Source organism: Carassius gibelio, chromosome A23, assembly GCF_023724105.1.
Source record: "Carassius gibelio isolate Cgi1373 ecotype wild population from Czech Republic chromosome A23, carGib1.2-hapl.c, whole genome shotgun sequence".
Classification (NCBI taxonomy): domain Eukaryota; kingdom Metazoa; phylum Chordata; class Actinopteri; order Cypriniformes; family Cyprinidae; genus Carassius; species Carassius gibelio.
The window spans coordinates 24,155,055-24,168,198 of record NC_068393.1 but is presented as its reverse complement, the minus strand read 5'-3'; the positions used below and the strand labels follow the sequence as shown (position 1 = coordinate 24,168,198).

Here is a 13,144-nt window from a genome sequence, read left to right as displayed (position 1 = left end):
ATGATTTGCACTGCTGAAAGGGGCCTTTTGTGCAGTGTGTGTGTGTGTGTGAGATGGGTGTTTGTGTGCCAGAAATGAAATGTGGAGTCAGTCTGTCAGCGCCGTCTGTCAGCTTTTACCTGGGTCACACACACACACACACCTGCTTGTGTGCATGCAAAAAGTGTACATTACTATCACTGTTTATGCATTACAGACAACATCAAATCAAACTAAAAGAAGTTTAAATTTCTTTAAAAAAATGTGAGGTCATTATATAATACTTTTTATGAGTTAGTAATTGAATCATTCAGTTAACCGATGAAACAATGAGTATCTTTGTTCAGGAACACTGATTCATTCAGGAATTAAACTGTTTTTATGGGTGAATCGCTGGATCAATACAATATAGTGTCTAAAACGTTAGTTACTCATTACTAATTCCTTACATAAGCAATATCAGACTTGTGTGCACATGTTAAACTCACCTAGGTCCATGTCCACAGCTTTGGGTCTCTGAGAATATGGCATGTTCTTATACATTGCATCCAGAATCTTTTCTTTGACCTGCGTGATGGTGTCACAGTTCAGAACCTTGACCGGGATCTCTGGGCTGTTCTCGTTCTCTGGGTTGACGCAGTTTAAGATCTGGAAGTGATAAAAAGAAGAATGAAGATGACGAGATGTTGGGCTGTGGTCTGTGAAGCCATAGGTGCGGAGTGTGGCTCTGAAAAAGGCCATTTCCTGGCACGAGAAATCTAATTTCACACCCTCTGCAGGACCCCAATCTCAGACGTAGCAGGGTATGAGAGACTAATGAACACTACCATCCCTCGGCCAGATTGTCTGCTTTCAAACACACACACATAGTAACAGAACTAAAATACTGTACGTGAGAGTTTATCAGCTGCTCTGTTTATTAGTGTGGCTATGAGGTTGTGTGATGCTGACCAGAGTCTTGTAGTCAATCTGTTGCCGGATGAGTTTGTCCTCACTGAGGGAGTATCTGGCCTCTCCGGTGATGGCGTCTATAGGGCCTTTTTCCATCTGCTGTTTTATAGCACAGTACAGCATGAAGAGAGGCTCACCTGCACACTCCTGTAGACACAAACACCAACACACATTTTTATTATTATTACTTTATCACTACTTATACACTGACTGGTCTAAGACTGTGGAATATAACACTAGCATAATACTATTTCTGCAGTATATAGTATGTACACTACAATTCATTTTTTTTTAAAGAAATGAATAATATTGAGTAATGATACATTCAACTGATAAAAAATGAGAGTAAAGACATTTACAATGTTACAAGATTTCTATTTCATAATTTTCTAGTTCATATTTTCAAAGATGTCATTTAGAGAATTAAATAGGAACATAATGAAGTCATGTGACCAGTCAATTAACATCATGTGTTTTAACAATGTATGTAGCAAACTACCATTTAAAATGTTTATTATTGCATGATGTGTACAGTTAGTATGCAGTATGTATTATATTATGCACATATATTGTTTACCTGGACAGTTTATGACCAACATGAAAAAAAAAAAAAATATATGTATATTCTCAAAAACTGACTGGTAGGTTTTATGCAATTTCCAATTGCCTTTCTGGGAAACAAATTTGTGCTTAAACATTCCCAGGTTGCTAACATACGTTTCTGCCAAACTACTCACTGACTGGATTTGCCCCATTCATGCAAAACATAAAAATATATCTTAGTTTGAGACCCTTAGTAACGTGATGTCCTTGAGCACAACTGAACTCTATACCGTTAAAGTCCGACCATAATGTCTACACACGTTAATGTCTTTAATATTTTCTCATATTTCTCAGAGACTCCAATTATTTGAATGAGCTCCTACAAACACACAAACTGTAGCTGATCGTGACATGACTGGCGCTTCCTGTCTAATTGGGCGGCTCTGAGCCAGAAAAAGCTGCAGAATGATCCAGACTTCATGCTGAGCGTCACAAGTCTGTCTGGAAGAGACTAGTACTATTACAGGAAGCCATAGAAGCAAGTTACCTTCAAGAACTTATGAAGCAGGAAAGCAAACCAGTTGGTTAGCATCTTCTCAGCAACAGACTCGGTCCTGAAACACACAAATACACCAACATCAGCAGATGACAACACTTTTTATCAAGAATACCTGCATATTTCCTCCTTCCCCTTTAATAATGGCTGGGTTCTGATGGAGAGGAAAACAGAAAGTGTGAAAAACATCAGTTGCCTTCCCTGTCAGTCACTCCAGACTCTTCTGACCACCCTGTCTCTTTCTTTCTTTCTTTCTTTGCTTTGTGGGACGACATAGAAATAAACCCGCAAATGACAAACAGGGATCCCTAGAGCTGTGGGCAATGATTTGGGAAGAGAGAAAAGGGAGCTGAAGGTTTGTAGAAGACAGAGCAGGTAGAAAGCTGAAGAGTGAGGGAAAGATAAGGCAGACGGAGGAAGAAAGAACAAACAGCACCCCGACGGGAGTGGTTAACGAGCATGAAAAATACATGAAAGGTTTATTCCCTCGTTCTGACAGCTGCCTGCGCTTGTGGAATACAAATTCCTCTCTTTGCCTGCAAAACATTCCTCCCTTCACCCCGGAAAATACTTTTTCCCCCCTCTGTCTGGCTCTCTGTGCTAGCGAGTATTATGTTCACTTATGGACATTTCAAATACACATAAGCATCAAAGGACGATGTATTATTAGCTGCATAATTGTCACGGTGATGTCTGCGATGTTATGTGCTGTCACACACACTCTGCTCGGCCGGCGTGGGGACGGTGAGGTAGCACACCGGCAATTTACTCAACAGCGGTGAGAGAAAATGACTCTCTTAATGCATGTGGAAATAGCTATGATTACACTGCTGAGACAACCCGCAAACACAGAGTGTGTGTGCATGTGTGTGTATTTTGTTTGAGGGGGTCTCAATTCAGGGTCACACGTGACCCCGTGAAAAATGAATGGAAAGACAAGATGAGGTGTGTTTATAGAGATCAGGTCTGGAGGGTGATGAACTTGAATCACTGCATATCCATGTGACCAATGCGAGATGACTAAAATTAAACTTGACACGTTGTCTCAAAAAGGTCTCATGAAAAACAAAGATATGCCCTTGCACAGGACATGTAAAGATGTCAATCTAGTACATATGTACATAAACTGATTAACAACTTAAAAACAGTCCAGACGAAATGCAAGAATGATAGCCGCCTCATTTTAGAACAGGTTAGTCAAAGCTGATTTAGGTGGTCACTGAGCCAAACTACTTGTTGGTGAAGACCTGGCCTTTTTTAATTATGACACCAATTTTGGCATATTTCATTGGTATAAAATACAGATTAGGAGATTTTCATATTCAAGTAGACAGAAGCTATACTAGAAAACAGCCATGATGGCCACTGAGTGGATGGACTGCTTTAAAAAAACAAGGTCTTTCGTGGTTTCGTGTTTGTATAGTAAGTTAAGAGTCCATTAACGTAAAGATAATGTGTTTTGCATTATACTGCATGTTTTTCTTTTTTAGTTTTTGAGGTATTCATCCATCTGGGTTAATGCATTAGCAGATAATAAATGCTAATTTTACTGAAAGAACATACGTGGCTGTCAAATAAAGAGGCCGACAAATTATGCTTATTTAGTAATGGTGCATTTTAGTGAATAAATCAATGGCAGCCTCACACAAAATGACAAAATGAGAGAGACGAGAGGTGGGCAAATAGAAGGAGTGATGCAAGATGGAGTGAAACTAAGGAAAGTCGTCATGTTTGTGACAAGAATGTCAGTCAAGCTGAGGTTTCTCTAAAGGACAGTGTGTGTTTTTGTGTTTTATTCAGCAGCATGTGTGGCGGGCTATACAAAACATTGTCATGTTTATATATTCTCTTTTAAGCCTGTCAACTTTCCTTTGTAACCAACCTTTTTTCTTCTGGGTCTGTGAGCTGAGGGACTTTGGATGCAGGAACGAGAGGATACCTGTGTGTATTTGTGCACTGATGTGTGCATTCGTGTGTGTGAGACTGAGTTATGAGCTCTGACACATACATACACTACAATGACAGAGCGTTTGATGCTGGTTGCATCAGGTCTTGCAAGAGTGTTTCCTGTCTCTTCTTTCCTGTCTCAGTCAATCAACGATAAATGATGGACGATGACGTACACCCCCCCCCCACAAATAAGGGCTGAATTACCGGTTACTGAAGTCAATTTACCTCCTTTCAAAATACAGTACCTTTGTGAAACTAACTGCATCTGGTTCAATGATTTTCATAAACTAGTTTCACAAATGGCTGAAAAATGAGTTCTAACAAATAAAATGAAGTGAAACTGATCAGGAGTCAATACATGGCTTCAAAATATAATTCCGATCCACAGAAGTCAATCTCCAAAATCTCTTCATCGCAACCGAATCACTATTTTCTTTCACCAGGAAGCACAAACACATTGCCCGTTCATCTCCCTGTGAGAGAATGAATGAAGAGGAAGTTAATAGTAGCTATTAAAGCACCTAAATTAGTTTTTGCATCCTCTACAACTTCATCACACCAGGCTTTTGTGAAATTCTGCCTCTGTCTGCTCAGAAAATGTGCTTTTCCCCTTTCTTCAGCATTTTCTGTCTTTTTGCGTGCTTGCTTTTTTTTTTTTTAAAGAGTTTCATTAATGAACTTGAGGGTTTTATTAGCTATTAGCATTTTTATGAGTTGTGCATGTGTGTGTATGTGTATGTCTTAAGGGAGTAAAGGAATGCTTCATTGAAGGGAGGACACACAACACAATGTATCTCACTAATAGTCCATTCCGAGACTCTGTGTGCATGCAAATCCCATTAGGTGAAAATACACACGCACACACACACACACGCACACACACACACACACACACAAACACACACACACAAACAGCCAGCAAGAGCGTGCCTGAGGCCATGGAGCTGTTCCATTTTTAACCACAGTCCTCCAAAGATATTAACATGAGGGAGTGAAAGATAAAAAAGAAATCTCAAAAGTTCAGCGAAGAAGTAATTTGCTGTTGGAGACGCGGCCTAATGGCTAGCACTGACAAATTGTGTCATGGTGCTCATGTGGATGGCAAAAAAAGGGGCCAAAAATGATCATTACCTGGACATTGTATCAAAACAAAAAATGAGGTAGAATCGAGGAATCAGATGTACACAACTACAACAAAACACAAACAGAAACCATGCACTATACATGCAGAGCTGTGGTGAGTTGCAGGCGATGCAGGTTTGAATCCCACATCCCTTATTTTTCTCCCAAGTCTTTTTCTGTAATGTCTCTGTCAATAAAGGATGGTAATAAAACACTGAAATCTTTTTATGCACTGTATGGCTGCATATTTAATTCATTGTGGCTTTCCCACTGAAGTGATGAATCGGTCTTCACTAAAAAAATCACATTCCCCTGCTGATCCAGATGGGACCAGAGGCCCAGAATAAGAGAGTCTTGTGTCTCCATATATTCCATAATCAAATAAAGATTAAATAATAATAGACAAGCAAATATTAATGCCAACTAAGCTTTAGGCCATTTGAAATGAAACGTACAGTCACTCTGATGACCGCAGAGACCAGACAGGCCCTTGTTATTTTTCACAGTTGGTTATCATTAAATGCAAGTGGGTCACTTTATGAAAATAAATGAAAGCACGGCAGAAAGAGACAGATTTGTTTGGTTTCTAATACAGCGTTCTTGTTCTCCAGATACTTCCTGGAAAAGTGAAGACACGGATCTGCGAACAATTCCAAAAGGAGCATGTCGAATCGATAATCTCCTAAATTCCCATAGAGAAAAAAATGAAAAAAGTGTCATCTAAAACCACGGGCCCCTGATCCCCCCGGCCCAGCCTGCCAGCGCGGGGGATTAGTGTTTTGTGTTCCTAATGACAGCAGATAACGAGAGAAAACATGGCTTCTGTCACGTTAAATAACAGCGTAATCCACATTTCCCCTGCATCTATTTACTGTGACTACTAATCAGTTAAGTCATGTAATGAAAGACCAAAAATCATTCAATAAGATCGAGAGACAGCAAACAAGGAATGGCCGTGGTGTTTGTTTGGCCTGTGTGGTTTAAATATTCAAAGTGTGATGTATAGATGATATAGCGCCGCGGTCGGCGGGAACAAATCACTTCCATCTGAAGCTAAAATACACTTGGCCTCCATCATGCACTTAGCCTTTGGGCAACTCTTTGTTTAATCATTATTAGTCTAAATCTTCTAGTTAACACACTGCTATGGAAAGACTTTGAAAAACCAATACAAATTTGGAGGGAAAGCATAAAGGAAAGCCAAGAGCAAGAGAGAGGAAAAACAAGTAGATCTGAGCTGCTCATGAATGTTTTATGAGTACATAGCGCTCAAATGATAAGTGACACTGACAATGGGGTCGTACTGAGAGACTGGAGGGATGTAGAGTTATGGATCATTAATCAATATAGCTATTATGCTCGGGTTAGAAAACACAGCAAAACTTTGAGTTCAGTTAGTAACGTATTCATTCAACACTACAAAGTAAACGAAAAACTAACTGAAACCAGAAACATAAAGTGAGCTGCAAACCTCCGGAGCAGCAGTTTGGGATGGTTCTTGCTCTCCAGGTTCTTGTCGATGAGGTCGGACAGCAGGTGTTTGAGCACATCCGTGGCGTATTCCAGTCGACCCTGGAGAGCCGTCATTATTAGGGACGCCACGTTGCCACGGTCACGCATGGAGAAGGAGCGCTGCATTTCCAGTGTACGGATGAATGTCAACAAAAACACCTTGTTGTTTATCAGCTGGGCAAACAGCTTCAGAGCTTTTTCAACGCACAGCTGCCCATTACCAGACACCTGGAACACACAACAACATCATTGCTGTTAAATACAAAAATTTTTTTATGAGCCATCTACATCTGTCAATGTACTAATATCATTAATGCATATTTAAATAAAAAACAAGAGCACATGCTACATGAAAAGTTGTAAATTATGCAATGTCCTAAACAGGTTAGACTTTGTCTTTTTCTTTCAATTTTTGTGGGATTGTACTAGGCAGTCTCATTGGTCTAAAATCCTGTTCCAAATAATTGTTAATTAAATTTCCAATCTCATTGCGTAACTTTCTAATGGTAATTAAGGATGTTACAATGTTATATTATAATGTAATTGTTGTTTTACTTTGTCCTTTCATCTCTGTTTACAAACCAACATTTAACAATTACATAACGTTTGCAATCCGTCCCTTTGCGTCACCTGGGGGTAGTTTCGCGAATTCATTTAACACGCGACTGACTTGCAGTTAATGCCGCGGCCCTGTGGCGGTGGTAACACCCATTCTGATTGTCCACCTACTGTATGATTCTGTCACATGGCACAGAAATGTGCATTAACTTGTTAGAAAAAAAGTGTTGAAGAAATAAATCCTCTTAGCATAGACCGCAGCCCACCTCCAGCTCTCTGAGCACAGGATGGTCCTCGATGCCGGGGAATAACACTCTCATGGTATATCTGCGGTAATCCAGATAGGGAATACCGGCCCGGTCTAGATCACTCGTCAACTCATTAATGTCTGTCTGCAGTTCTGCAAAAGCTGAAAACAAAAAGGGGGATGAGAAAAAAAGAGAAACAATTTCAATACACATTCATAGTTCAATGTCCAGGTCATGTAAAACACACACACAAAAAAAAAAAAAAAAAATTATATAAATTATATTATCAAGCACATTATCATAAAGTTCGAAATCTCCAAATGCAAAGTAGTTATTGTTGTACTCATATATGCTTTAATTCATGCTGATATATTTTTGATGAAAAAACAAGAAAAAACAAAAAAATGTTTTATTCGTTTAAATGATTTTTTGAAAATCACAATTAATATAATAATAATAATATAACATTATTAATATATATATTATGATATAAATATAAATATTTTACCCTCAAATGTAAAAAAGTATTATAGTAATGAGAATTTAGAGAGGATTTTTTTTTTTAACTCTCATCAAAAATATATAATTTCTTATTTCAAATTTACATATATGATATATGAACTGGAACAGAAACTTTTACTGTAAATATGATATATGAGGGTGATTCTTGAGTTTTTTGAGAAGTTGTAGTCACATTAAAGGTCCCAACGCAACGAAACCCGAACTGCTAAACTGCTAATCAGCATCTCTGAAGACTTTTTCTCCAGTTTGATGTTTTTATGAAGGTTGTTGCAGGCAAACGAAAAGAGCAAACCAAAATAACCTCTCAGCTTCTCTCTATTTATGGTCACTCACACAAACACAAACACACAGAGAATAAATTGCAGGCTGCTGAAGTGCCTGTCCCCTGCTGCTGGAGAATGGAGGTGGGATGTCTTTAATTGGGTCCATTCTGACAGAGCCTGGGGCAGCACTCTTCCCTGAGGGAGCTATCTACCTCTCTTTCTCTTTCCCCTCACGTTTTCACGTCTCTTTTCTGGAACGTTCCTTCTACCTTCTACTCTATCATCTCCCCTCACCTGTCCTCCTCTTCATCTCGGCCTGGCGTCTCTCTCTATGCCTTCTCTATCATCTTAAACTCACTCTCTCACAGGCGTTCATGGATTGCAGGACTCAGTCTGCCTTTTTAATACTTCTGCATTTTAAATTCCTTGTTGCTCCAGAATCAGTCAACACAAACCTTATCCTCTCAGACCAGCTAACCGTACGTCAGGGATGCTCTTTCTTCTGCATTGTGTGTAATAAACGGTTTTATCTGTTCTGTCCTGAAACCCTCAAATGCTGATTTGTGTTGCATCGCTCTAAAGATTTAATTGGTAAAAAACCATTAACAGAAACATTTGACACTTCAAATCCATCCTGTGATATTTCGCAATCGCCAAACCCAATCATTTCTTGTAACTAAAAGAGTGTGGTGTTTGCAACACCAAGGTCATGGGTTCCATTCCCACATCTACTGATAACACATATATATGTTCTTTTTTTTTAAATGAGCATCTTTATCAAGCTCCTATGTTGAGTTTCATTAATTTTGCTTTATTGGCAAAGAAAGGTTATTAGTTAGTTATTGAATGTTTAATTTTGAAAAAAAGGGCAATGATATTTTAATAGCAACCTGATAGAAAAGCTCATAAATCTTATACGGATTTGTCAAAAGCATATTAAAATGCTCTTATCCGACTCATTAAACTATGTCTTTTCCAGGACTCCAGTCCTGTTGTGTGGTTGTAATTAAGCAAAACATTATTTTCTCCCAAATAAACACAAATAAGCAAAAATGCAACATAGTGGAAAGGCGATGTCGGTGTCTTTCTCACCTTCTTTGCACTCCAGCGCGACCCTGGACTCCAGGTTGTCCATTTGCATCTGGAGGCGTTTGAGTGTCAGGTCGTTCTCGCGGGATTTACGCTTGTAGGCAATAAGCACAAGGATGACGATGATGAGGAGGAGGCCGCCGCCGGCAGCGATGCTGACAATGGCAGGAAGAGTCAGGAGGCTGTCAGAGAGGATGTTTACTGAGCCGGGGGACACATGCAGACCACCGACCTGCACCTGAGAGAACAAACCCACATATATTTACACATGAGAATCAATCAAGAACAAATGCACACACAGAGATACAGAGTGTAAAACTCTCTGGGCCAACAAAAACATTGAAAAACCCACACACACACACATACACATTGTGTTTTGGGCAGCACTAACAGTAATTGGTTTTCTGTTTCTAGGGAACCAGGTGACAGCGGCAAGACTGTGGTGAAGGCCTGGTCTGAGTCTCAGCCGCCGGTAGAGCAATAGTAAACATTGAGACATTTAACACCTCAACAGCACAGGTCTGAAATCTAGTAAACAAGTACTGAAGGGCCCTTCAAGCATGTAAAACAAATAAAAGCACATGAGACACTGTTATCAGAAATCTGACTCATTTTTCAATCAGATTATTAGAGCTGACTGTTTTCTTTCACAAAAACAGAGCAGAAAGGAAAAAAAAACACTTCTCATGCTCAGTAAGACTATGTATTTATATAGTAAAAATTACGATACAGTAAAATATTATTACAATTTAAACTAACTTTTTTTCTTTGTTAATATATTTAAAAACTTTGATTCTAGTGAATTCAAGTAATTTGCGCATCATTACTCCAGTCTTCAGTGTCACATGATCCTTCTGGAATCATTCTAATAGGCTGATTTGCTGCTCAAGAACCATTTCTTCTTATGATCAATGTAAAAAAAAAAAAAAGTTGTGCTGCTTAATATTTTTGTGAAAACTCATTTCTTTTTACATACTTATTTTTGCATACATCTTACCATGATTTTGTACTGGCCGGTGAGATTCGGTGGCTCGCACAGCAGTTGAGACTCAGATACAGTGACAGAACAAGGAGTCTCTCCTATCAGAACAGTGTAATTAAGCTTCACTCCTCCAGAGGCCGAAGGAACCAGGTTCTTACCCTAATACACACACACAGCACATGTGGATGATGGTTAGGTACAGTACGTTTGAAAAGCTTACACTACTGACTGTTTCTGTGTATATAAACATATTTGTGGTTAACTGATCTTGCAAGTAACATTGGGTCAAAGGGTCAATCGTGATGATGGAAGTACCTTTAAAATGATCGGTGAGCCAGGTTTCTGTTCCAGTATGCCATTGGTGCTGAGAGGCTCAAAGTAAGGGTTGGGGTAGTACATGAAGTTAGTGTTGTTGTAAACTAGAAGAGCTTGCACATTATTGAAGATGAAGCCAAACTCGTCCGCGTGCTTGACTGAGTCCAAACCCGGCCTGTACTCGGCTGTCAGCGAGGGAGCCAAACAGCTCATAGTCGTGATGTTCAGAACCTTACACACCTGGAAATGAGAGACAGAGAGAAATATGCTTCATTTTCATCAGCATATTTTCCAGAGTGATTGTTATTCCTTGTTTCATCTCACTTCAGTTCTTTCCCATTAAGATCCCTTTGGTACCATCTGTTTTCAAGTGTTTTACTGAACTGAGAAGACTGCAGATGCATTTAATTTTGTTAGACAACAACGGAGCTGAAGAACAAATGAAAGTATGAATAAACAGAAAAAAAAACAAATCAGGAACAAACCCAGAGGGAAAATATTAAAAGTGTAAATTACGTTCTTCTGAATGAATCAAGCCATGTCACATATTATTGTGAGGCTTTGTTCTTCAAGATAAAATGAGCTGCACATCTAGCACAAAACCTGTCAGGAGCATGCCTGGGTCTTCTGATTTTAGCTGGAAAAATGATTCTTTGTTATTGTCTTCTTGCATTATTGACAATTTTTTTTGAAACTTTTTGACGCTGTAAAGCTGTTTTGACACAATCAGTATTGTGCGCTATACAAATAAAGGTGACTCGACTTGACTTTGAACAAAATAAATAAGGAATCATATTTTGCTGAAAGAAAAATACTTAAATTGGGGTTATTAATACAAACTAAGAAATGTTACTTGAAATAGTATAAGCATTCCAAATATGATGCCCACTAGTTGCCAAAGGCATCATTTCTCATTTTAGTTTAGTATAACTAAGTGCTAAAATAACTTAACTAAAAAAATAATAAGAACTATATAGACGAAACAAAACAAAAACATAAAACTAAAAAATTTAGAAAAAACAACAAAATTCCAAAAACTTTATTTTAACTTAAAAAGTAATAATTGTTTTTAATTTAAAATAGTTACAAAAACTATAATAGTATATCAGCGATACTAAAACAACGATATTGCAAGTATATAATAGTGGTATTTGTTTTCAGTTATAAAGGAATTTAATATTTTGTTTTAAATAAATAAAAGTAATGGGAAATGTCATTGCATGAAAATATTTCCACAATAGAAAAAAATAATCCTTACAAAGGTTACATTTTCTGTGATATTTACATTTTGCAGAAAGATTAAACAATCTAGAGCTTGATTGGTCTCTCTGGGTTTGTCTGGAACCTGCAACACAAACAACACAAGCTCAGTGTATCGCTAAGCGCTAAACCCCGAATCCAATGTGATTACACTGTTGGGCTGAAATGATGCAAACTGTAGCCCTCTCATACCTCAAGTGTGCAACAACTGTGATCAGTACCACATAAACATCAGCAGTCACACTTGACGGATGCACTCATGTCTACGTGCACGCGACTAAACTATTCCCTTGGAGTAGCAGAGAGCAGCGCTGACTCTCGAACAACAAAATTGATTGCTGTGAAACTCTGACTGTGCCGGGAGGTTTTCATCTCATTTCTTTCTGCTCCCGACACTCAGGGGATAAACTTAATTAGAGCTAAATATCTTCAAAGCACGGCAGGACAAGCGAGCACAACACCTCCTACTCGCATCTTGCCTCCTCGCAGCCAGAGCCACAATCGATATCAACTTATTTTGACCACACAAACTTTATTTGCGCGAGTTTGAGGGTGCATCTCATTGCATAGCTTTTGGTTGCTCATTCCTTTGCTCTTCCTCTTCACTTGGTCCTTGAAGTGTGTATAATAAGTGATATTTATCAATTCTGAGATTGAGGTGGTTTTCTTGTCAGTGATTAACTGGTATTTGAACAGATAGCTAACACTTAACGTCGGCGAAACCATAACAATTAACAATTTTCTTTTACAATAGTGTAATAATATACAATAGCTCTCATTATAACGTTAGTCTAAAACGTTAGCAGTTAATGTTCTGCATTTCTGTTTTGAGCTGCGCGCTCTGAAGATGACCAGTAGAGTGACGCATTTGATAGCATGTTTTTAATCAATGGGTTTCAACTCATAATTTCATTTAGAATACGCTTCATTATTTATACAACATAACGTTAATATTAAGACTTATAGGCTATTTACAAAAAGGGCCTAAATGCACATGAACATTTCTGCATATCTGAATGCCTCCTTTTGTGGACACGTTCTTCACAAAAAATGTGCAGAAACACGGAAGCTAAACTCTAGGAATTCATAGCATTTTAGTATAATGGTTTTCTCATTATAATAGTATGTATATAACACTCCCAGTCATGGTTATTAGTATTCTACATTGTAGTTTGAACTGCTCGTGCTGTGCGCTGAAGAGATATCACCTTAGCAGCCTACTACAATGAAGTGCTTGACTCAAAACCAGATTGGTAGTCAGATTGGTAGTCGAATCAGGCTCCTCGAATCAAAG

At 38.5% G+C, this 13,144-nt stretch overlaps 1 protein-coding gene across 1 annotated transcript in view; it reads right to left on the bottom strand.

Moving 5' to 3' along the window:
- The window catches only part of LOC127945120 (plexin-A2-like), a 174,777-nt gene that overhangs the window by 19,624 nt on the left and 142,009 nt on the right, over positions 1–13,144 (bottom strand). The window contains exons 18-25 of the mRNA XM_052541699.1: positions 10,591–10,830; positions 10,291–10,434; positions 9,297–9,531; positions 7,438–7,580; positions 6,573–6,841; positions 2,021–2,087; positions 931–1,077; positions 468–627 (exon numbers count right to left, since the gene is read on the bottom strand). Of these exons, the coding sequence (XP_052397659.1) occupies positions 468–627; positions 931–1,077; positions 2,021–2,087; positions 6,573–6,841; positions 7,438–7,580; positions 9,297–9,531; positions 10,291–10,434; positions 10,591–10,830 (1,405 nt within the window). The remainder of the gene's footprint in view (positions 1–467; positions 628–930; positions 1,078–2,020; positions 2,088–6,572; positions 6,842–7,437; positions 7,581–9,296; positions 9,532–10,290; positions 10,435–10,590; positions 10,831–13,144) is intronic.